Source organism: Salmo salar, chromosome ssa05, assembly GCF_905237065.1.
Source record: "Salmo salar chromosome ssa05, Ssal_v3.1, whole genome shotgun sequence".
NCBI lineage: Eukaryota > Metazoa > Chordata > Actinopteri > Salmoniformes > Salmonidae > Salmo > Salmo salar.
Genome location: NC_059446.1, coordinates 49,305,124 through 49,331,439, shown reverse-complemented (window position 1 = coordinate 49,331,439; position 26,316 = coordinate 49,305,124). Strand labels below are relative to the sequence as shown.

General features: G+C 42.3%; 1 protein-coding gene across 1 annotated transcript in view; it reads left to right on the top strand.

The window, feature by feature from the left end:
- LOC106604995 (melanin-concentrating hormone receptor 2) overlaps positions 1-24,440 on the top strand; it is a 29,375-nt gene extending 4,935 nt beyond the window's left edge. The window contains exons 2-5 of the mRNA XM_045717726.1: positions 7,368-7,577; positions 22,143-22,337; positions 23,294-23,413; positions 23,960-24,440. Of these exons, the coding sequence (XP_045573682.1) occupies positions 7,368-7,577; positions 22,143-22,337; positions 23,294-23,413; positions 23,960-24,284 (850 nt within the window). The 3' untranslated portion in view covers positions 24,285-24,440. The remainder of the gene's footprint in view (positions 1-7,367; positions 7,578-22,142; positions 22,338-23,293; positions 23,414-23,959) is intronic.
- Positions 24,441-26,316: the final 1,876 nt, after the last annotated feature.

The following is a 26,316-nucleotide window of genomic DNA, read 5'->3' as shown; positions in this document are numbered from 1 at the left end:
TGGCGCTACAAAGTATTAACTTAAGGGGGCTGAATAATTTTGCACGCCCAATTTTTCTGTTTTTCATTTGTTAAAAAAGTTTGAAATATCCAATAAATTTCGTTCCACTTCATGATTGTGTCCCACTTGTTGATTCTTCACGAAAAATTACAGTTTTATATCTTTATGTTTGAAGCCTGAAATGTGGCAAAAGGTCGAAAAGTTCAAGGGGGCCGAATACTTTCGCAAGGCACTGTATTCTTTTGCAAATACACACACACACACACACACACACACACATATATATATATACAGTTGAAGTTTACATACAACTTAGCCAAATACATTTAAACTCAGTTTTTCACAATTCCTGACATTTAATCCTTGTAAAAATTGCTTGTCTTAGATCAGCTAGGATCACCACTTTATTTTAAGAATGTGAAATGTCAGAATAATAGTAGAGAGTGATTTATTCCAGCTTTTATTTCTTTTGTCACATTCCCAGTGGGTCAGAAGTTTACATACATACATACAATTAGTATTTGGTAGCATTGCCTTTAAATTGTTTAATTTGGGTCAAACATTCTGGGTAGCCTTCCACAAGCTTCCCACAATAAGTTGGGTGAATTTTGGCCCATTCCTCCTGACAGAGCTGGTGTAAATGAGTCAGGTTTGTAGGCCTCCTTGCTCGCGCAAGCTTTTTCAGTTCTGCCCACAAATTTTCTATAGGATTTAGGTCAGGGCTTTGTGATGGCCACTCCAATACCTTGACATTGTTGTCCTTAAGCCATTTTGCCACAACTTTGGAAGTAGGCTTGGGGTCATTGTCCATTTGGAAGACCCCTTTATGACCAAGCTTTAACTTCCTGACTGATGTCTTTTTCTTTCCTCATGTTGCCATCTATTTTGTGAAGTGCACCAGTCCCTCCTGCAGCAAAGCACCCCCACAACATGATGATGCCACCCCCATGCTTCATGGTTGGGATGGTGTTCTTTGGCTTGCAAGCATCCCCCTTTTTCCTCCAAACATAATGATGATCATTAAGGCCAAACAGTTCTATTTTTGTTTCATCAGACCAGGGGACATTTCTCCAAAAAGTACGATCTTTGTCCCCATGTGCAGTTGCAAACTGTAGTCTGGCTTTTTTATGGCGGTTTTGGAGCAGTGGCTTCTTCCTTGCTGAGTGGCCTTTCAGGTAATGTCGATATACGACTCATTTTACAGTGGATAGATACTTTTGTTCCTGTTTCCTCCAGCATCTTCACAAGGTCGGTTGCTGTTGTTATGGGATTTATTTGCACTTTTCACACCAAAGTACGTGCTTCTCTAGGAGACAGAACGCGTCTCCAGCCTGAGCGGTATGACGGCTGCGTGGTCCCATGGTGTTAATACTTGCGTACTATTGTTTGTACAGATGAACGTGGTACCTTCAGGCATTTGGAAATTGCTCCCAATGATGAACCAGACTTGTGGAGGTCTACAATTTTTTTTCTGAGGTCTTGGCTGATTTCTTTTGATTTTCCAGTGATGTCAAGCAAAGAGGCACTGAGTTTGAAGGTAGGCCTTGAAATACATCCACAGGTACACCTCCAATTTACTCAAATGATGTAAATTAGCCTATCAGAAGCGTCTAAACCATGACACCACTTTCTGGAATTTTCCAAGCTGTATAAAGGCACAGTCAACTTAGTGTATGTAAACTTCTGACCCACTGTAATTGTGATACAGTGAATTATAAGTGAAATAATCTGTCTGTAAACAATTGTTGGAAAAATTACTTGTCATGCCCAAAGTAGATGTCCTAACCGACTTGTCAAAACTATAGTTTGTTAACAAGGAATTTGTGTAGTGGTTGAAAAACAAATTTGAATGACTCCAACTTAAGTGCATGTAAACTTCTGACTTATACACGCATATCTTGAAAATATATATTTCCTTTATTACCCTCCAACCCTACCCTCTTGCAGCGATGAGACAAGATTGGAATTGGATTGCAATTGGATATCATGAAAAAGGGGGTAAAATACTAAGAAAATTATATATACATATCATGAATAAGCAAACAATGACACCTTTGTTTTTAAGGTCAGTACTGTGTTTCAGTAGTGTATAATTTATCAACGGTACTGTGTTCATTCAAACATATAGTTCTCACGGCGTGACATGGATGCATCGGAGAAAAAGACGTGCAAGACAAACGCCCGTTTCAAGGAACCAACCTGTGTCTGTTGTCGTGAAGAGAGCTACAGTTACTATACATAACTATCACCCATTGCATAAGAGATTCTCCAAAATTGAAATATCCCATGCATTTAAATATAAATTCCATTTGTACTTTTTAAACTTTTGGTGCCAGCGAAGATGACATAAGAAAGTAGTCAAGACAACTTGCTTGAGCCTCCGCCATTGATATCTCATTAGGTCAGAATATTTAAGCCTCCATAAATCCAATAGTTCGAATATATCTGTGATATTTGTGATTTCCTTAAGTGCATAATGGTGATCGTTTGTAGTGTGATTTCCTTTACAGTCCACTGAGGCATTTTAAACCGTATTATAATCTCCCACCATAATAATAGAGTCTTGTAGGCTTGATAAACCATTATTAATATACAGTACCATTCAAAAGTTGACACACCTACCTATTCAAGGGTTTTTCTTTATTTTTACTATTTTCTACTAATCATGTTCAATCAATTGAATTTACCACATTTGAAGAATAATAGTGAAGACATCAAAACTATTAAATAACACATATGGAATCATGTAGTAACCAAAAAAGTGTTCAACAAATTAAAATATGTTTTATATTTGAGATTCTTCAAAGTAGCCACCAGCTTGATGACAGCTTTGCACACTCTTGGCATTCTCTCAACCAGCTTCACCTGGAATGCTTTTTCAACAGTCTTGAAGGTGTTCCCACATATACTGAGCACTTGTTGGCTGCTTTTACTTCATTCTGTGGTCCAACTCATCCCAAACCATCTATATTGGGTTGAGTTCGGGTGATTGTGGAGGTCAGGTCATCTGATGCACTCTCCTTCTTGGTCACTCTCCTTCTTGGTCAAATAGCCCTTACACAGCCTGGAGGTGTGTTGGGTCATTGTTTTGTTGAAAAACAAATGATAGTCCCACTAAGCACAAACCAGGTGGGTTGGTATATCGCTGCAGAATGCTGTGGTAGCCATGCTGGTTAAGTGTGCCTTGAATTCTGAATAAATCACAGACAGTGTCACCAACAAAGCACCATCACACCTCCTCCTCCATGCTTCACAGTAGGAACCACAAATGCGGAGATCATCCGTTTACCTACTCTGCGTCTCACAAAGACACGATGGTTGGAAACAAAAAAATATCAAATTTGGACTCATCAGACCAAATTAGATTTCCACCAGAAATGTCCATTGCTCGTGTTTTTTGGCACTAGCAAGTCTCTTCTTCTTATTGGTGTCCTTTAGTATGGTTTCTTTGCAGCAATTTGACCATGAAGGCCTGATTCACGCGGTGTCCTCTGAACAGTTGACGTTGAGATGTGTCTGTTACTTGAACTTTTTTGGGCTGCAATCTGAGGCGCAATCTATCCCTGCTCTCACTCAAAACCCTATCCAGGGCCCGCTCGATCAAGAAACAAGTCCACATGCTTTGACCATAGACTCAGATACAAATGTTGCGATGCACAAGGTAAACCACATTACAATAGCCAATTCCACTCAAACGCCAATAAGTCGATCTGTTTTCACCATGAACACAAATGACATATCACGTTGTTGCGAACAAACACTACACTTTGTGGGGAATATGACCACAAAACGCAACTCTGAAAGTCGCTACCTGGAAACACTCCTGGAGGACTGCTTAACCCGTGATACGCTAATTGATTCGGGCTCGACAATATCGCTCATCTCTCAGACGATGTTCAATGATCTCAAAAGGGCTGTGAACCCAGCTAACCGTTGGTCAAAAACAGAACAATGTGAAACTAAACTTCGAGGTTTCACTCAGACTACCTCGCCTCTCACAATGCAGCTCATGCTGAAACTACACTTCCAAAACACATTGCTTGTTCACCCTGTGTATGTTACTAGACTCGAAACTGAACACCTGCTACTTGGAGAAGACTTGATGGATCGTTTAGTCCCACAGATGGATTGTAAAAACAACCAATTGTGGTCACAAGTAACCGTGCCGTCTCTACTGACCACACCGTCTTCTCCTCACGCTGGCTACAACACAGTCATCCACAAGGGGTATCTGTCAAAAGGACCCCTTGGGAAAAAGAGGTTGACACCTCGAGGTGTAGAATCTGACTCAAACAGATATTACGATATCCCGTCACATTCAATCAACAAACCTGATAGACTATTCTTTTCATGATTTCGAGCCAGCAGTCTCTGTGAGTGAGAAACTTCCCTCCTCCTTGGAGTCATGCAATACTGTAGCTAAGATTAACTTATCTTGTCCTTCAGATACTTCCGCAAGCACCAATGCCGAAACAAAGCATCAACGTTCAGAGTGGACTCTGCTTCCGATGATACATTTTTCACTTTGAGGGGGACTGAAACCCCTTACAATGAAACTAACAGTCAGTCCCGCCACTGATCCAGTGACTCCACTGGTGAAACAAGCCCCTCAAATGATCGTTTGGTCCCACTGATGGATTGGGGATAACCTTAGAATACATCTGAGATATCAATGAGGTGATGGCGGCAGATGAATGACAATAGGCCTCAGGATCTCGTCACGGTATCTCTGTGCATTCAAATTGCCATCGATAAAATGAAATTGTGTTAATTGTCCGTAGCTTATGCCTGCCCATACCATAAAACCCACTGCCACCATGGGGCAGCAAACCACTCACCCACATGACTCCATACATGCTGTCTGCCATCTGCCCGGTACAATTGAAAATGGGATTAATCAGTGAAGAGCACACTTCAGCCATTGGCCATCGAAGGTGAGCATTGCCCACTGAAGTCGGTTACCATGCCGAACTGCAGTCAGGTCAAGACCCTAGTGAGGACAACGAGCACGCAGATTAGCTTCACTGAGACGGTTTCTGACAGTTTGTTCAGAAATGTATAATTTGTGCAAACCCACAGTTTCATAAGCTGTCTGGGTGGCTGGTTTCAGACGATCCCGCAGATGAAAAGCCAGATGTGGAGGTCCTGGGCTGGCGTGGTTACAGTACATGTAGTCTGTGGTTGTGAGGCCGGTTGGATGTACTGCCAAATTCTCTAAAATGATGTTGATGTTATGCAGCCTGGTCTCATGGACTCGGCATAACATAGTACATTTAAATCCGGGATACTCAAATTAGTATGATATGTTACGTTTGGTATGGTTACATAAGATAGATGGTTATAATGCGAACGTCTAGCAACCCAAAGGTTGCGAGTTCAAATCTCAATATGGACAACTTTTGCTAATTAGCTATTTACGACTTTTTAGCTACGTTGCAACTACTTAGCATGTTAGCTAACCCTTCCCCTAACCCTAACATTAACCCTTTAACTAACCCTTCCCCTAACCTTAACCCTTAAACCTAACTCCGAAACTTAACTGTAGCCCCTAGCCTAGCTAACTTTAACCAACTAGCTAATGTTAGCAACCTAGCCACCTAGCTAGAATTTGTAACATATACTTTTAGCAAATTCTTTACATATTGTACATTTTGCAAATAAGTAACATATAATCCAAATTGTAATTCGTAACATATCATACAAAATGGGTGACGGATATCCACACATTTAATACATACCATGCGAAACGTAACATATCATACTAAATGGAGTGTCTCGGTAATCCGTACAGAATTATAGGAAATTCTCTGAGACCAAGTTGCATTATGGTAGAGAAATTAACTTTCAATTCTCTGGCAACAGCTCTGGTGGACTTTCCTGCAGTCAGCATGTCAATTGCCAATCCCTCAAAACTTGAGACATCTGTGGCATTGTGATGTTTGACAATGATCATGCTGTTTAATCAGCTTCTTGATATGCCACACCTGTCAGGTGGATGGATTATCTTTGCAAAGTAGAAATGCTCACTAAAAGGGAATTAAACAAATTTCTCCCTAAAATCTGAGAGAAATAAGCTTTTTGTGTGTATGGAACATTTCTTGGATATTTTATTTCAGCTCATGAAACATTGGACCGACACTTTACATGTTGTGTTTATAGTTTTGTTCAGAATAATTGCGTTGTAAACTGAAGACCATGATTAGTTGATTATTGGAGTCAGGTGTGTTAGCTGGGGCAAAAGTGTGTCACCAATCAGGCCACTGGGGACTGGAGCTGCCCATCCCTGCTACAGCTACAGAAACTCGGTGGAGAGTGACAGTAATAATATGGAACAATCATACTTTAAAGGCATTCTCCAGGGGATTTCACTCTACCGTACTGTACGTGTACCACTGCAGCAAGAATTGGATGTGTTTTCACTGTATTTGCTCCATGTTGGTGTCAGCAGGTCCTTTAAGGTCAGTGTTTCCCAACTCGAATCCTCGAGAACCCATAACAGTACACATTTCTGTTGTAGCCCCGGACCAGCACACCTGATTCAACTTGTCAACTAATCATCAAGCCCTCAATGAGTTGAATCAGGTGAGTTTGTCCAGTTCTACAACAAAAATGTGTGCTGTTGGGAGTACTCAAGGACTGGAGTTGGGAAACACTGCTTAAGGTGGAACAATGGACTTGAAAGCAATCCTAAAGATCCCATTACCGAGCTGTTTGTACAGTAATTGTAGATGTCCCAGTCCTTTCCATTTCCATACAGAGAGTCTTTGAAGCAAGGCCTTTGATTTTACCATTCAGTAAAATCAAAATGCAGTGCATTGTGGGATATTCCCAGGTCGGGAACCAAAGGGTAGAGTGAGGACCTCAGGCCACATGATAAAACAAGTTCAAATGTGATAGTCAGGAGCCACTAGAGGACAGATGGCACAATTATTGCTCTTTTGATAACTTGTTTAAAATCTTGCTCCACTGGGGTTTGCTCCACTTCACACTACAATAAAGGTTGTGAAGGAATCATCTCAAAACACAGCCCTACAAATGTGACCCTATGCATTAAGCAGATTGGAGTTCCTTTATTTCAACTTCGTAAGGGCAGCTCTGCCTAGAGAACATAAACTAATGCAATTAGCTATGTTTAGGAAAGAAATGTGATTGACATCCTCCACCACCACCATGCACCATCACCAACCTACCTACCATTCTTTCTGCCCTTTGAGGCAGAACAACCTTCAGAACAAAATTGAACAAGCACAGAGTGTTCCTTTCTTGTTAGATGTGATAAGTATGCAGTAGTTATGCAGTACACCATTGTTAGTTCTGAATGTATTAAACAGAGTACAGATAGTGCTAAGATGTGTGTTATTTTATAGGACCACTAAGAAGACAGTTCCAGACGTATACATCTGTAACCTGGCCGTGGCTGATGTGGTCCACGTGACGGTCATGCCCTTCCTGATCCACCAGTGGGCGCGGGGGGGGCACTGGGTGTTTGGCAGCACCCTCTGCACCATCATCACCTCCCTGGACAACTGCAATCAGGTGGCCTGTGCAGCCGTCATGACCGCTGTCAGCCTGGACAGGTGAGTAATATGAGATGGGAGTCAGTTTTCCTGAGTGCCAGTCTGTTTGTGCTCTATTGCTGGTTGGCAATAGAGAGACCGGCACATAAAAACACCAAAATTACAATTAAGTAATCAATTTTTGTCCTAAGCCCTAATCTTCACATTTTCATATTTGGAACAGGTCCTTGCATGCTGGCACGTCCTGACCCTAGTAAGATGTCATTTTCTATAGTAGAGTAGGTCAGGGCATGACAGGGGGTGTTTTGTGTGTTTCTATGTTTTCTATTTCTATGTTTGTGTTCTAGGTTTTCTATTTCTATGTTGTTTTTTGGGTTGATCTCCAATTGGAGGCAGCTGGTCTTCATTGCATCTGATTGGAGATCATATTTAAGTAGGGGTTTTTCCTGTGTTTTTGTGGGTAGTTATTTTCCATTTTGTCAAGTGTACCTGACGGAACTGTTGGCTGTCGTTTTGTTTAAGTGTCTTCATTAAAGTAAAAAAAATTAGCACTCTACACACTCCACCTTGGTCCCCTTTATGCGACCCGCGTTACAGAACTACCCACCATGATTGGATCAAGCGGCATGCCCGGGCTGAAATGGACACCTGGTCTCATAGTGAGTGGACGGAGAGGAGAAATTGGACCTGGGGCCAGGTAATCAAGAGATACCGTAGAGGCAGCCCCCAAAACATTTTTTGGGGGGGAACATGGTTAGTTTGGCTGGGCCAGGGGTGAGGCCTAAGTCAACTCCCCGTGCTTTTTGTGGTAAGCATGTGCCTGCCTCTCGCACTCTCTCTCCAGTGCGCCTCCATAGCACAGTACGTCCTGTGCCTGCTCCTCACGCTCTCCCTCCAGCGCGCCTCCAGAATCCAGTACGTCCTGTGCCTGTTCTTCGCACTCTCCCTCCAGTGCGCATCCATAACCCAGTACGGCCGGTGCCTGCTTTGAGCACTCGGTCCCCAGTGCGTCTCCCCAGTCCGGTGAGACGGGTTCCTGCTCCACGTACAAAGCCTCCGGTGATAATCGATGGTCCGATGCCTGTAGAGATGATCCATGGCACTAAGCCTCTAGTGATGATCCATGGCCCGGAGCCTGTAGGGATATTCCATGGCACGAAGCCTGAAGAGGTAATCCATGGCCCGGAACCTGAAGAATTAATCCTTGGCAAAAAGCCTGGAGGGATTATAAATGGTCCGGAGCCTTTAGGTATAAACCATGGCACGAAGCCTGTAGGAATAATTCATGGCACGAAGCCTGTAGGAATAATCCATGGCCCGGCACCTGTAGAGATAATCCATGGTAAGAAGCCTCCAGTGACGATCCTTGGCGCGGAACCTGTAGAGATGATCCATGGCATGGAGCCAGCAGCAATGGTCACTAGTCCGGAACCTATTATGACGCCTCCCAGTCCGGAGCCTCCAGCAACGCTCTTCAGTCCGGAGCCATCAGCGACGCTCCCCAGTCCGGAGCCATCAGCGACGCTCCCCAGTCCGGAGCCATCAGCGACGCTCCCCAGTCCGGAGCCTCCAGCGACGCTCCCCAGTCCGGAGCCTCCAGCGACACTCCCCAGTCCGGAGCCTCCAGCGGCGGCCCGCAGCCCGGAGCCTCCTGCGGCGGCCCGCAGCCCGGAGCCTCCAGCAATGATCTACAGTCCGGTTCCTTCGACGACGATCCACGGTCAGGTGGTAATAAAGCAGAAGGATCAGCGGGTGAAGCGGGGAGTACGCCCCGAACTGGAGCCGCCTCCTATGCTGGAGGTGTTTTGTGTTTTTCTATGTTTTCTATATTTGTGTTCTAGGTTTTCTATTTCTATGTTGTTGTTTTTGGGTTGATCTCCAATTGGAGGCAGCTGGTCCTCATTTTTCTTCCTGGATTTTTGTGTGTAGTTATTTTCCGTTTTGTCAAGTGTACCTGACGGAACTGTTGGCTGTCGTTTTGTTGTTTTGTTTAAGTGTCTTCATTAAAGTGAAAAAATGAGCACTCTACATGCTGCGCCTTGGTCCCCTTTATACAACCCGCGTTACACATGCCATGCACTGAGTATGTAATAAGACACTTCATTAGATTCTGATCATAATTGGGGAGTTGACTTTGCCAAGCGGTTGAAGGATAAGGATAAGTGTCTCAGTAGTGGAAAAAGGTGTATAGTCAGTTCAAATCAAAGTTTATTGGTCGTGTACACAAATTTACAGATGTTATTGCAGGTGTGGTGAAATGCTTATGTTTCAAGATCATTAGAGTTACCAGCCTCAGAAATTGCAGCCCAAATAAATGCTTCACAGAGTTCAAGTAACAGACACATCTCAACATCAACTGTTCAGAGGAGACTATGTGAATCAGGCCTTCATGGTCAAATTGCTGCAAAGAAACCACTACTAAAGGACACCAATAAGAAGAAGAGACTTGCTTGGGCCAAGAAACACGAGCAATGGACATTAGAGCAAGATGGCGCCGATAGAGATGGCAGCTTCGCTTCTTTCCTTAGAAAACTGTGCAGTATTTTGTTTTTTTAAATGTATTATTTCTTACATTGTAAGCCCAGAAAACCGTAAGTGTTATTACATACAGCAGGGAAGAACTATTGGATATCAGAGAGACGTCAACTTACCAGCACAACCAGCACTACGACCAGGAATACGACTTTCCCAAAGCGGATCCTTTGTCTGCACCTCCCAGGGCATTTGAACAGATTCCAGAGGCCGACCCAAAACAACGCCGCCGGAGGAGAGGGTGCCGGAGCGGTCTTCTAGTGAGGCTTCGGATGCGCGCACACCACCCACCGCTTCTGAGTATATCACTCACTAATGTCCAGTCCCTAGTTAACAAAGTTGACGAAATCAGGGCAGGAGTTGCTTTCCAATGAGATATCTGGGATTGTAACATACACTGTTTCACAGAAACATGGCTAGCTTGGGACATGCTGTCGGAGTCAGTACAGCCAACAGGATTTGCTCCTCTGCTATAGGCAGAAACGAAAACAGGAAGTGCCCGTGGTTAGGTCTATCCAACGCTGGTCTGACCAATCGGATTCCACGCTTCAAGATTGCTTTGATCACGGGAACTGGAATATGTTCCGGGTAGCCTCCGAGAACAACATTGACATATACGCTGACTTTGTGAGCGAGTTTATAAAGAAGTGTATAGATGTTGTACCCACTGTGACTGTTGCAATTCAACGGCTCAAACATGAGACGTATGTCGTAGGGTCTACAGACAATCAAGGATTATAAAAAGAAAACCAGCCCCGTCGTGGACATCGACCTCTTGCTTCCAGACAAATTAAACAACTTCTTTGTGCGCTTTGAGGACAATACCATGCCACTGACGCGGTGTCATCGTGAAGTGCTTTGAGAGACTAAGCAATCGCCATCACACTGTACACTTCCCTATCCCATCTGGACAAGAGTAATACCTAATTAAGAGTGCTGTTCATTGACTACAGCTCAGCATTCAACACCATAGTGCCCTCCAAGCTTGAGTCTCTGGGTCTTGACCCCGCCCTGTGCAACTGGGTCCTGGATTTCCTGACAGGCCGCCCCCAGGTGGTTAAGGTAGAAAACAACATCTCCACTCCGCTGATCCTCAACACTGGGGCCCCACAAGGGTGCGTGCTCAGCCCCCTCCTGTATTACCTTTTCATCCACGACTGCGTGACATGCGCGTCTCCAACTCAGTCATCAAGATTGCAGACGACACAACAGTGGTAGGCTTGATTAACAACAACGATGAGACAGCCTACAGGGAGGAGGTGAGGTCCCTCGGAGTGTGGTGTCAGGAAAATAACCTCTCACTCAATGTCAGCAAAACAAAAGATGATTGTGGATTTCAGGAAACAGAAAAGGGAGCACCCTCTATCCACATCGACGGGACAGCAATGGAGAAGGTGGAAAGTTTTTAAGTTCCATGGTATACATACCACAGACAAACTGAAATGGTCCACGCACACAGACAGTGTGGCGAAGAAGGAGCAACAGCTCCTCTTCAACCTCAGGAGGCTGAACATTTTTTTACAGGTGCACAATCGAGAGCATCCTGTCGGGCTGTATCACCGCCTGGTACGGCAACTGCACCATCCAAAAGCGCAGGGCTCTCCAGAGGGCAGTGAGGTCTGCACAACGCATCACCGGGGGCAAACTACCTGCCCTCCAGGACACCTACAACACTCGATGTCACAGGAAGGAAAAAAAGATAATCAAGGACAATAACCACCCGAGCAACTGCCTGTTCACCCCACTTCCATCCAGAAGGCGAGGTCAGTACCGGTGCATCAAAGCTGGGACAGAGAGACTGAATAACAGCTTCTATCTCAAGACCATCAGATTGTTAAACAGCCATCACTAGTACAGGGAGCCGGCTGCCTACCTCAGACTGGGGTGAAGGTTCACCTTCCAACAGGACAATGACCCTAAGCACACAGCCAAGACAATGCAGGAGTGGCTTTGGGACAATTCTCTGAATGTCCTTGAGTGGCCCAGCCAGAGTCTGGACTTGAACCTGATCTAATATCTCTGGAGAGATCTTAAAATAGCTGTGCAGCAACACTCCCCATCAACCTGACAAAGCTTCAGAGGATCTGCAGAGAAGAATGTGAGAAACTCCACAAATACAGGTGTGCCAAGGTGGTAGCGTCATACCCAAGACGACTCGATGCTGTAAATGCTGCCAAAGGTGCTTCAACAAAGTACTGAGTAAAGAGTCTGAATACTTATGTAAATGTGATAGTTAAGTATTTTTTTAATAATTCGATTTTTTTTTAAATCTGTTTTTGCTTTGTCATTATGTACATACAGTTGAAGTCAGAAGTTTACATACACCTAGGATCACCACTTTATTTTAAGAATGTGAAATGTCAGAATAATAGTAGAGAGAATTATTTATTTCAGCTTTTATTTTTTTCGTCACATTCCCAGTGGGTAAGAAGTTTACATACACTCAATTAGTACTTGGTAGCATTGCCTTTACATTTTTAACTTGGGTCAAACATTTTGGGTAGCCTTCCACAAGATTCCCACAATAAGTTGGGTGAATTTTGGCCTATTCCTCCTGACAGAGCTGCTGTAACTGAGTCAGGTTTGTAGGACTCCTTGCTCGTACACGCTTTTTCAGTTCTGCCTACATGTTTTCTATAGGATTGAGGTCAGGGCTTTGTGATGGCCACTCCAATACCTTGATTTTGTTGTCCTTAAGCCATTTTGCCACAACTTTGGAAGTATGCTTGGGGTCATTGTCCATTTGGAAGACCCATTTGCGACCAAGCTTTAACTTCCTGACTGATGTCTTGAGATGTTTCTTCAATATATCCACATAATTGTCCTCCTCATGATGCCATCTATTTTGTGAAGTGCACCAGTCCACTTCGTGCTTCACGGTTGGGATGGTGTTCTTCGGCTTGCAAGTCTCCCCCTTTTTCCTCCAAACATAATGATGGTCATTATGGTCAAACAGTTCTATTTTTGTTTCATCAGACCAGAGGACATTTCTCCATGTGTAGTTGCAAACCATAGTCTGGCTTTTTTATGGCGGTTTTGGAGCAGTGGCTTCTTCCTTGCTGAGCGGCCTTTCAGGTTATGTCGATATAGGACTCGTTTTACTGTGGAGATAGATACTTTTGTACCTGTTTTCTCTAGCATCTTCACAAGGTCCTTTGCGGTTGTTCTGGGACTGATTTGCACTTTTCACACCAAAGTACGTTCATCTCTAGGAGACAGAACGCGTCTCCTTCCTGAGCGGTATGACGGCTGCGTGGTCCCATGGTGTTTATACTTGCGTACTGTTGTATGTACAGATGAACGTGGTACCTTCAGGCGTTTGGAAATTTCTCCCAAGGATGAACCAGACTTGTGGTCTACCATTTTTTTCTGAGGTCTTGGCTGATTGATTTTGATTTTCCCATGATGTCAAGCAAAGAGGCACTGAGTTTGAAGGTAGGCCTTGAAATACATCCACAGGTACACCTCCAATTGACTCAAATGATGTCAATTAGCCTATCAGAAGCTTCTAAAGCCATGACATCATTTTCTGGAATTTTCCAAGCTGTTTAAAGGCACAGTCAACTTAGTTAAACTTCTGACCCACTGGAATTGTGATACAGTGAATAATAAGTGAAATAATCTGTCTGTAAACAATTGTTGGAAAAATTACTTGTGTCATGCACAAAGTAGATGTCCTAACCAACTTGCCAAAAGTATAGTTTGTTCACAAGAAATTTGTGGAGTGGTTGAAAAACGAGATTTAATGACACGAACCTAAATGTATGTAAACTTCTGACTTCAACTGCATATGTGGGAAACAACCATTCCAGCTCTGCATATTTTGCTGCGAAGAGATATTTACTTCATTTGTTTTGGTACTGGGATGGTCGCAGGTCCAGGAATGGCTGAAGAATTGTGAAATTTACCTTGAGCTTACTCTGCAGGTAGCCCTACTGGGTGATTTGAAAAGTCCTAGTCAATCCATCAGTAATATAATAATACTTTTAGCAAAAATGTTATCTTTAATTTGTAATCTGTAGAAACTATGAGAGCAGAAGGTTCCGAACTTTTGTGAAACATCACAGCATATTTGGAAAATAGATGGCAAATAGAAAACCAATATGGATAATGTTAAGTGATAGATGAGAGGGGTTGAGTGGAGCTGAAGGGTGGGACTAATAGCAACAAGATGACTAATGTAAAATATACTGTGTTCGTAAAATGTATATAGGTTCCGAACTTCTGTGAAACAGCACAGTTGAAAAATACATGGCAAATAGAAATCAAACTGGAAATAAATGGGTGGGGTTGAGGGTAGCGGAAGGATATGAGTAAAAAACAAAAGATAACTATTGTAAAATAGATTGTGTCCGTAAAATGTTCAGTGCATTCTGGAAGTATTCAGACCCCTTGACTATTTCCACATTTTGTTATGTTACAGCATTATTCTAAAATAGATTCAATTGTCACACAGAATGTTGTGAAAATTCTGTGCAACTTCCAGCGTCCATTTACTGTGAACACTGTGGCTGTTCCCACTTTGATTTAGGTCTAGGCATCCCGTCAGTGGGACACCTGTCGACAACTACCGGTGAAATTGGAGGGTTGGGCAATTCAAATAAATAATCATAAAAATTATGGATATTAAACATCTAGGTATATACAAGTGTCTTATATCGGTTAAAAGCTTAAATTCTTGTTAATCTAACTTCATTGTCCGATTTAAAATAGGCTTTACAGTGAAAGCATGCCATGAGATTGTTTGAGGACGGCGCCCCACATCAAAATATTTTTCAACCAGCACATGCGTCGTAAAATTATTAAATATTCACTTACTTTTTGAAAATCTTCCTCTGATTTGCAATCCCAAGGGTAACAGCTACAACATGCATGGTCGTTTTGTTAGATAAAATTCTTCTTTATATACCAAAAAGTCAGTTTAGTTGGCGCCATCGATTTGATTAATCCACTCGTTCAACATGCAAAGAAAGGAATCCAAACAAAGACTGTTGACATCTAGTGGAACCCACAGGAATTGCAACCTGGGAGCTGGAATCGCATAGGACCCATAGCTTCCATTGAAAGAGCATGGGCTCTCCCCCCAAAACAAATCTGGGTGGTTTTTCTTTGGATTTTCTCCTACCATATCAATTGTGTTATAGTCTCATACATTATTTTAACATTTCTACAAACTTCATTTACTTTGGGCAGGTCAGTCAGACAGGAAGTGGAGAAAAATAGACCCTAGCCTGAAGAAGCTTTAGTTTTAACAGTGGCCAAATAGGCTACTGTGGCTATTTGATCATAATGTAGGCCTACCATAGTAGCCAACCATCAAAAACAATGGAGAAAATGCATCCCATAACATTTTAACATGGAAATAGCAGTTCTATCATTCAGCCTACAGTAACAGCCAATGTGTGGTGTCAATGTAGGCCTACATTCCATGAGACTTTAACCGGTTTACCCACTTCTCCTTCAGACAAGGAGGTGGTTGAAATGTTGTGTTGTTTGATGCAAGAAACCACTTTACAAAATAAAATGCATTATTATTCCCATAGCATTATTACAGAGAATCAGACAAATTATTATACCCTCTCCCTACACATGTTGTGTTCTTGTGGGAAGCAATCACTCCCCTATTGCTGACTACAAATTATCTGTAACTGGGCTAGTAACTCAGTAACTAGGAAAGGATATGAACAAAATGTGCACAGGTGGCTACGGGCAGCCCTTGCTTTGATCTCAAAACAAGCGCATTTACTCACGACCACAGCTGTAAACACAGTCCAGTTCAGAGTAAATAGCACAGATCCATACAGTATATGGCAATGGTCTATTTGCATATAGGCCTACTGCAGCTCTGATTGGTTATGCAACACTGGTCTCTGTAGAGTAGGGGCTAAGTCTTGCACAATAGAATCTTGTGCCGATGCGTTCTGCCTGCTACATAATCTCTTGCATAGTTTGTTTTGATTCGGTATGTTGCATTGAAATTGGCTAATATTGCATTCATTCGATCACTATTGCCACAGTAAAGGGAAACGTTGATAGTGTTAACTAAAGGGGAAAACTCTAGAAAGTTGAGTGAAGTTCAATCTAGTGCTTCTCTCCATGGGCTGATATTTCTTCTGCGCTCTGATTGGCAGTCCAGAGGGAGCTGCATGGCAGTCTTGGGGCTACTGTGCACCCACACATGCGTGCAGCTTAGAGGGAACATTGTACATCACAGTGAATGTTCTCATTGTTCATGCACCATGGGAAAAAAACATTTTGGCATGGCAAATCCAAGCTTGACATTGATCTGCATTGACGTTGTCACATGCCTTAACTATGGCCAGAAGGAGGGTGGCACAATCATGGGGATGGTGGTCGTATACCTTCCTCCTCCATGCTGAAAAAATGTCCTCAATAGGTTTGAGGAAAAGAGAGTATGGGGGCAGGTATAGGGTCACGAATCTGGGATAGGCCCAAAACTGTGCCTGAACCACTTCTGCATGGTGGAACCTGACATTGTCCCAAACAATGACATAGGTGACCCGTCACCTTGACAAGCCTGCTGAATTTCATTAAGAAACCTAATGAGGTGATCAGCGTTGTAGGATCCAAATAATGGCCTACGTCCTACCACACCATGTTAGAGATAGCTGCACACATGGAGATGTTTCCCCCACGTTGTCTAGGCACTTGTACGGTCGCCCGTTGGCCGGTGAGGTTCCACCCACCGCGACGAGTTTTGGCCAGGTTGAAGCCCACTTCATCAACAAAGATATTCTTGTGATGATTCACAGGAGCATCAAGCACCATTACCCTCTAAAAATATATTTTGGTTAGTTCTTTTTACAGTATAGTTCCAATATGATATTGTGAAGTATCATGGGCATCAAATAGTAACAGTAATATAGTATATAGTGCTGCACCTGAACATACTCGGCCCGCAGTTGTTTCACCCGGTCATTGTTTCTCTCGAAAGGCACCAGGTAAATGTGTTTCATAGATACCTGGTGCCTCTTCAAAAGGCAGGCGATTGTTGGTAGGCTGATGGATGCCACATTGGCAAAGATGTCATCGTTCTCCTCAATGGCCTGCTTAATTTTGGACAGCTGTATGTCATTCCTGGCCCTCACTATTTCCACCACTGCCCACTCCTCCTGGTCGGTCAGCACACGGCCACGGCCATCACCATTGGGCCTTCTGTCAATTCTGAGGGTAGAACTGAGTATACTGTCAATAGATCGCACTGTAAGAATACTGTAGCATGTTTTGTGAATTTACAATATGTCATTTACTGTAAATCTAATTGTAAAGCATAATGCATATTCTGCAGATTTACCGGTTTTCTTGGCGAAATGTTCTCATGATCGAATTGACCTTTGATCTTTTCAGATTGGGTTGAACTAATCTGGCAGCCCCTGCCATGGTAAGGCCTCTGTTTAAAAACCTGGGCAAAAGACTCGCTGGCATAAAAATAGGAATGAATGATCAGTTCACGAAGGAAATTGCAGAATTCTGTACCCACTATTCAAAGTGAATAGAATAAAAGGGAAACGTGTAGCACTCGTTCGATAAACTGTACATTGTAGAAACTATCAGAATAGTAAGGTTCAGAACTTTTGTGAAACATCACAGCACAGTTAAAAAAAATGGATGGTGTTCGAAGATAGGCGGGAGGGGTTAAGCGGAGCTGAAGGTTGGAACTAAAAACAAACAAAAGATAACTGATGTCAAATATACTGTGTCTGTAAAATGTATATAGTATGTACTGTATGAGCTTGAAGTAGAAACCTAAGTGTTGTAGTCCATTAGTTTACTCCAATTAGGGAGGGGTGGTAGGGTTATGGGAAAATAATACAGGAGTAAACTATAGAGTAAACTAATATACAATATATATTTAAAATAATATATATATTTATACAAATATTTATTGGGGATTGGAAATGATGCAGACAATTACATTGATAGAAGCTACAAAAATATAAAAGCAGCATGTAAAGTGTTGGTCCCATGTTACATTAGCTGAAATAAAAAATCCCAGACATTTTTCATACGCACAAAAAGCATATTTCTCAAAAAGGTTGTGCACACATTTGTTTACATCCCTGTTAGTGAGCATTACTCCATTGCCAAGGAATTCCATCCACCTGACAGGTGTGGCATATCAAGAAGCTGATTAAACAAACAGCATGATCATTGCACAGATGCACCTTGTGCTGGGGACAATAAAAGGTCACTTTAAAATGTGCGGTCATGAGGAGTATTTCTGTCTGTAATAAGCCATTTTGTGGAGAAAAACTAATTCTGATTCATTTCAATTGACTGATTTCCTTATATGAACTATAACTCAGTAAATTCTTTGAAATTGTTGCATATTGCGTTTATATTTATGTTCAGTATATTTGAAATAATAAAGCTCAACCCCCCAAAAATAAATACCTTACCGTGAAATGCTTACTTACAAGCCGTTAACCAACAATGCCATTCAAGAAATAGAGTTAAGAAAATATTTACTAAATAAACTAAAGTAAAAAATTACATAAAAAGTAGCACAATAAAATAACAATAACGAGGATATGTATACGGTGGGTACCGGCACCGAGTCAATGTGCGGGAGGTACAGGTTAGTTGAGGTAATTTGTACATGTAGGTAGGGGTAAAGTGACTATGCATAGAGGGTGTCAATGAAAATAGTCTGGGTGGCCATTTGCTTAATTGTTCAGCAGTCTTATGGCTTGGGGGTAGAAGATGTTAAGAAGCCCTTTGGACCAAGACTTGGCGCTCCGGTACCACTTGCCGTGTGGTAGCAGAGAAAACAGTCTATGACTTGGGTGAGGTGACTGGAGTCTTTGACAATTTTTGGGGCCTTCCTCTGACACGTACGCACTACCCTCTGTAGCGCCTTACATTCAGATGCCGAGCAGTTGCCATACCAGACGTTGATGCAACCGGTCAGGATGCTCTCGATGGTGCAGCTGTAGAACTTTTTGAGAATCATATGAAAAGTATTATGAGCATTGCATTGGGAAAGGTATTTCTAGATGAAACACTGATGAGGTTTGGTGAAAAAGTTACTGTGTTATTTTGATTGTTGTACTTAATCAATTGAAAACGTTCTTAATGTAAAAAAAAAAACACTTTTTATGACCTGTTTAGATTTTTATACTAAGAGTTGTGAAATTTTACCACATAGTACCAAAGCGATAAAAAACTAAATAGTCATGTCTATATGATTTCTATAGGTTTCCTATGGAAGATTGAAAGTATAATTTAAAACGAGATATTTCAAGTTAACTTTCTCTGATGAGCGGACTTCCAACCATCTTTGTGGTACCATTTGAAAGTAGAAACTTCCTAAACATTTTTTTGCAGTGGTGGTTATTCATGGAGCCAAGGGAAGTCAGGCTTCCCCAAAACATTGACCAAGAAAAAAAACATATAAAATAATTTATCTTTATTCTCTCTGTGCTTCATAATGTTCCTTCAATTCGCAAGAGGCTGAATGTATCTCACCAGAGAAAGCATCCGAGCCAGCGAAACAGCGTCCCTCTGTATGTATGTGTAGCCCATATATCTAACGCTGTCTGGTCAAAAAGAGTATGACATTGTTGCCCCCTGTAGCATTGAATGCAAGGGAAGCCAGTGAGCATTTGGCCTCCCTTGATAAAAAAAAGTATAAAATTATAGCCAATCAGCATTGAGCTAAACTGAGTGAGCTCAACAGTGAATGGTCGTGGGGCACCAAAAAAAAGTGTCAAGGGAAGCCAATTTGGATTTGGCTTCACACCAATCACATCACATCGAGCGCAAAATGCAATTGACAGAAAAAATGTGCATCTCGTTCTGTTGTTGTCCTCAGGTTGCATAGACCGTTTGTCAACATGAAAGAGAGGAGGATGACATTGGCGTAGGGTGAGTCAGCGTTTTTTCTACATGAATGCACGCACGTACGCTCGCACACACACACACACACAGAAATCAGAACCATGGACAGCCAAATCATATTTAGCTTATGTTGATTGGACTAAATTGTTTTTGGTATCTTTTAGTTGTTACAGTATTAGACTAAGCATAGGTAATTTGATGATGTTGAAATGGTACTGGAAGAGTGGAGGCAGCTCCTGTTTTCTTTGCGACTTGCTGTAGGTCATGTAACTCTCTGTGGTTCTAAATCAATAGTTGTTTAGTAGTCCGAAAATGTCGGAAACATTAACTTGCTTGAACTGGCTGGGTTTCTGTAGGTCATGTAGCTGTTTGTTACATGCAATATGGTTTGCGGATTTCACCGGACAGAGGTTGCTGTCTTGTTTTGTGATGAAACAAAGGTGTGCCACTGTGTCTTCTTATTGTCTTGGCCTTAGGCCTATATATCACGGTCGCAAGGCGTATTAACTAACAGGTCCTAGAGAAAACAACAAAATTATCACAACACGTGTAATATGGCTTTTTGGGGGGTTTGGCTACCCCAGGGTATTTTTTGATTTTTTAAATTAGAAAATAGTTTGACAACCCTGTTTGTAAGCTTTTAAATGATATCAATCTCAACTGTTTATCTTTTCCAGAGATGAAGACATGGATATCTCATGGTATGGTGGGGTATGCAAAATAGGGTATCTTTGAGCACCTTTATCTCTTGAATGTTTTTGCATTCAGGTCCAAAAAGTCACTTTCTGAGCACTTCAACAATGGGCAAATATGTATGGAAGGTTTTGTTCCAATCAAAAGGGATGCTGTCAAAAAGTGATTGCATTCAAATGGATTTACCCATCAGCCAGGCTAACACTCCACTGTATTGCATTTAGTACAGTACTGTTCCTAACGTTTCCTTTCACAGGGGTTGCGGTACAAACGTTCCATGATGTGATTGCATTCCTATTTATACTTCCATAGAAAACTGAAGTACGTAATCAATAATGTCCTTTAGTTTTCCAAATTGCTGTTACACTTTCTATACTTTATTTACCATCCAATCCAGGGCCATTTCTAGATGTTCTACACTGGTTTAGTTAAATTCACTCGTATACAAATTGCATACAAAATGCCAGAGTCCCACTAAAAACATGCACGATTTTTCAAAGGAGGTAGCATAATTTGGAGGGAAAATCAATTTCCCTCAACTTCTTAAAAATGATATCTGGCTCAGATTAGGAACAACTAACAGATTAACTGATTTGTGGAAGTTGAATAATTCATGGGTTTTCTTTACCCTGAATGCCCTGTTTCTAGTGATATGCAGATAGTGTCTTGACCTCAGTTGTATAATTGATGAGCGTAGCGGCCTCCATGTCAGTGTCCAGTTGGATGCTTCTACACCTGCATTGCTTGCTGTTTGGGGTTTTAGGCTGGGTTTCTGAACAGCACTTTGAGATATCAGTTGATGTTAGAAGGGCTTTATAAATAAATTTGATTTGATGCGGAACCCACTGACAATCCTCTCTAGCTAACTGTTCTGCTCATGATCAAAGTTACCTTTCCATTCGTTCCAAGCCAGCACATGATGAAAACTCAATCGTCTCGCCCACAATCTCTACACAGTCTCATCTGCACTGTATTACAGACAGTAACAAAGTGACCTTACCTGACTTTGTATAGATGGGTTAGCTGACAATGTCACGAAAACAATGTGCACGCTTCAATGGGGCAGAAGTCTGTAAATTGTTGTGATTCTGGATGGCTAGTAACAATGACACGAAACTGCCATGCGGGAAATAAAAGTGTCTCATTTCAGCTACTATAGTTTCATCTCGTTCTTGACACTGTTTTGTTTTGAGGTGTTTGATTGATTTCATGTCAATCCTAATATGGCTCCAATTCGCTAGCTAGCTAACCAACCAACAACTTTAACAATGCATTTGAGAGACAACAAGTGATCGTTGTGCAAATGTATTATGTTTTTTTGTAAACATTGAAGACAAAATATCGTTTACATGTAGTCAACATTCCAAAACCAACCTTGTCGGTTTTGTTACTAAACAACCAACCCTTCTATAGATTGTTCTGTTGTAAGTCTATATCTGCAAGGATATAAATTAGGTTATTTAATGGGGATGTATGTTTGTGGCATATAGTCGGTTTAATTGGTCAGTTCCTCACATTGATCTATTAATTGTCTCATAGGTACCTGGCGGTGGTGCACCCGTTCCGTCTGATGACCCTCCGAACCCGCTCTAAGACCATCTGGATCAACCTGTTTGTGTGGGTGGTGTCATTTGTCATGGTCCTTCCCGCCTGGGTCCACTCCAAAGTAATTCGCTTCCCTGATGGACTGGAGAGCTGCTCCATGAACCTGGTCACTCCCAAAGAGGTGCTCTGGTAAGGTCACAACCTTGACATAACATCAAATCAACATTGAATTAAGGTGGATATTTAATTGACTTGACTAACATGATTTCAACATGGGGTAAACCAGATCATGAAATCATGTTGTTGGTTTGCTCTTGAATTAAATGTTCAATGCTGAAAGAAATATGAAATCTGATGTTAATAGAACTTGGAGTTAATATATATTTGTCTGATGGGGTCAGAGGTCAGATGAGTCCTGCTGGTCTCTATATCATGATCCTCTACTCCAATGTCATATTCCCCCCCCTCTAACTAGCTTTATAAACAAACCATGCACATGTTATTGGCTGGGGAAATTAATGGACTCCTGCAGAAACTGTTCTTGGAAATCCAAATGTCAATTAAATTGGTAGAGGCCTTTTAGGGCGGAAAAAGGCAGAAAAACCATCGGAGGAACCTGTTCTCGAAAGTAGAGCTGCTTTCAAGCATAGTATTAATCAGTGGTAGAAAAATGAACACCAACTACTTGAGTGCTTCGTTAATCACACCCTTCACTGTAGTTACTGTAATCCTGGGGACACTTTTAACAGTGTGAAAATTTGTTTAGCTACAGTTCTTACATTCTATCTAATGATCAAACGTAGCAGTGGGACATCCCACTGGGCACAGACATCAGTTCAATGTCTAGTTTCGATTGACATTTGGTTGAGTCAACTAGCGTGAAATCAATGAAAAATGTAACCATGTCATTGGATTTAGGTTAAAAGTTGAGTGAAAAAAAGATGAAATGCCCTTACTTTCTGCAAATCCAATTATATTTCCACATTGATTCAACATTGATCACATATATTTTTGGGGTTGAAATTATATGGAAACAACATTGATTCAACCCGTTTTTGCCTAGTGGGATGGTACTGTAGCTACTGAAAGCTGATACACATCTTCTCTCTCTCTCTCTCTCGCTCTCTCATAAATCTCCCCCCCAGGTACACCCTCTATCAGACCATCACATCTTTCTTTCTGCCCTTGCCCCTTATCCTCACCTGTTACATGCTGATCCTGTGCTATACCTGGAGGATGTACCAGAAGAACAAGAGGGAACGGCGGTGAGTCATGCCCGCTGGCAGCTGCCCAGCGGGCACACATGGGCGTGCATAGAGCAGGCCTGAATAACGTAATACCCTGGGCAGGGCGAGATCCTATGGTATCTCTAGTGGCAGAGAGCGTGGTCAAATGTAGTCGTGGTCATCAACCGTGGCAGAGCCTGATAGTTACTTATATACACAGAGACACACAAAGGTACTAGATACAGTAAATGTGAGGCACTAGAAATAGAGATGCCCACAGGTATGAAATTACAGGTTTTGGTGGGTGTTCTAAAAAGAAATGACATTAAAACAGTTCTATGCTGGAGAAATCTAACGGAACCATGACCTCAATTCAGTAATCTAGTCATTAGCCGTCTGTTTTTCTGTGGGTAGAAATTGAGCCTGAGGACAAGGTTATCCACTCAGTAAACCAAAATTATTGAAACAAATTATAGTGGGAATGACTTATCTGATGCAGGAGGGAACTTCTTGATTCATGCTTCTATGCTGGTCATTATTGTCACTAACCCCTGCCCCTGGTTCCTCTCCCCTCCTCAGCTTCAGTGCTAACAACCAGTCCAGGGACCGAGCCATCCGCCTCACCAAGATGGTTCTGGTCCTAGTGGCGGTTTTCCTGGTGAGCGTAGGGCCCTACCACATGCTCCAGCTGGTCAACTTAACACTGCGGCAGCCCACGCTGGCCTACTACACCTGCTACTACCTGTCAGTGTGCCTCAGCTACGCCGCCAGCAGCATTAACCCTTTCATCTACATCCTGCTCAGCGGACACTTCCGTCACCGACTCACTTACCGCAAGCCGACCAGCAGGCCTAGTGTTGAGAGGGAGCCTTGTGGGCCCCAGGTCCGTACACCACATTCCAGCTTCTGACAGTCCCGTCCTCAAAGCAGGCACACACACACATACATACGCACACACATGGATGCATGCACGCACACAAGCGCATCCCCACACATGCGCACACGCGCACACACACACATACACACATACCACCACCATTATAGCCTATCCTCAGCACACTGCCTGTGGCATTACCTATGGCAGGAGAATGACCTTTTGGTCAAGGATTGCTTTAATTTACATTGTGGATTGACTTACACCTCAACAGGATCAGAGTGTTATTATTTATTTTCTATTATGGTTTTCAAATGGACTGTACGGTAGAATACTGTAGTTATTGTATTGTAAAGTAATTATGTTCACATGAGTAGTTCCTGCTGTTAAAGAAAATACATATATTGCTAATGGATCAGTCTCATGGGTGGTTAGCATAACACGCTAGGGGTTATTGCCTGTTGTTAGGATATTTTTGTGTTGCCATCTTGTAAAGATACTGGTTCAAATTTCTCATGGTGGCAAGGCTCCATCCAGAGGTGGATTGGGATATTGCAAGGATCCACTATCATTTTGGATTCACCTGAATTCGGCTGACATTACCTTCACTGTGTATTTTAATGTATAGCTAAAAAAAAAAAAATAACACATTTTAAGTGTTTTCCATTAGCACATAGTTTGGCATTTGTTTTCAACCTAAAGTTAGTGCTATATCATTAATTGGTGCATTGATTGTGATGTGTGGGACTTTGAACACAGAAACATCTGTTCTACTGAACTGTATCTACTGCTAACAGTGCTGAGTGAATAAACATTTATTACAGATAGACTTAATGCTAAGCATTAAACTGGAATCACTGGGATCGGTCCAGGGTGTTTTGGTATTTTCTGGTGTTAACTGGGCTGGACTGGGAACTGGCCCCAGGATGTAACGGTATTACCAGTCAACAGACTGACCACTGGCCACAGACACACAGATGGACAGTACCACCAGGGGCACCTAATCAAACCACTCATCCTTACCCTCACCCAGCCTGTGATCAATAAAAAGCCTATAGCAAACCAGATCAGACAGATAGGCGCAGCGTCACACCCCCGGCAAGGCTAAGGGGAGACTAAAGTGCAACCCCTCCTCTCTCTCTCTCTCTCTCTCTCTATCGTTCTCTCTCTCTCTATGGTAATCCCTCTCTGTTTTTACTCCAAAATTGCCTCTGGCATAGAGTGCTTTGACATATTGATCAATATGTCTCAATGTCAACATACTCCTGTTGTCTCCATAGTTTCCAATTAGTCTCCTATTGGATTGGTTGTGCTCAACATACTAAATTCCATTCTGTTATTGGTCGACCATGGATTCATTTGTATGTTATCAGTACCAGTGTACCTAATTTATTAACGTTAACTCTCAGCTCACACCTACTCCAATAACATCAAATTATTAAATCGACTAATATACCAATGTGATATAATTATATTTTCTTCCTACTCTCTCTCTATACTCCAACTGTTACTTCAAAATATTTCCTTCCCATACTACTGCCTATATAAATCTTCCATCTCTTTGTACACCTCAACCCTCTTCTTTCCCCTCTGTGCCTCAACCCCATGACCTTTTCCCCTTTCTCCATCTCTCCCTATACACCTTGCTCTCTGCACTTAGCCTAGGTACCTTGCTGGTCAAATTGATGGTCTCTGTGTTTTGAAAGGGTGCTAGTCCACAAAGGGGATGACGACATATAAAAGAGATGACACACTCCAGATAATTATTTCAGTTACGTCTTATGTTTTATTTTATTTTCTACTTTCTTTTGGAAATGACACGTCACCTTGCTGGTTCCAGTCAGTCTGCCAGTCTGGGGGAGACAGACAGACAGACAGCTGTAACCTGACTTTGTTTGACCTTGTTTACCCCATCATGGCATCATGTGACACCAGGACCTTGTCAGTAGCACTGGCACCCCTGAGGCCTTGCAGCCTAGCGTCTGTCTGTCCCAAGACTGTCTGCCGTAGGGAACCCAGACACCCGCTCCTCTCCTCTAACCCATCCCACCCTGGTCACCCTGTCTAG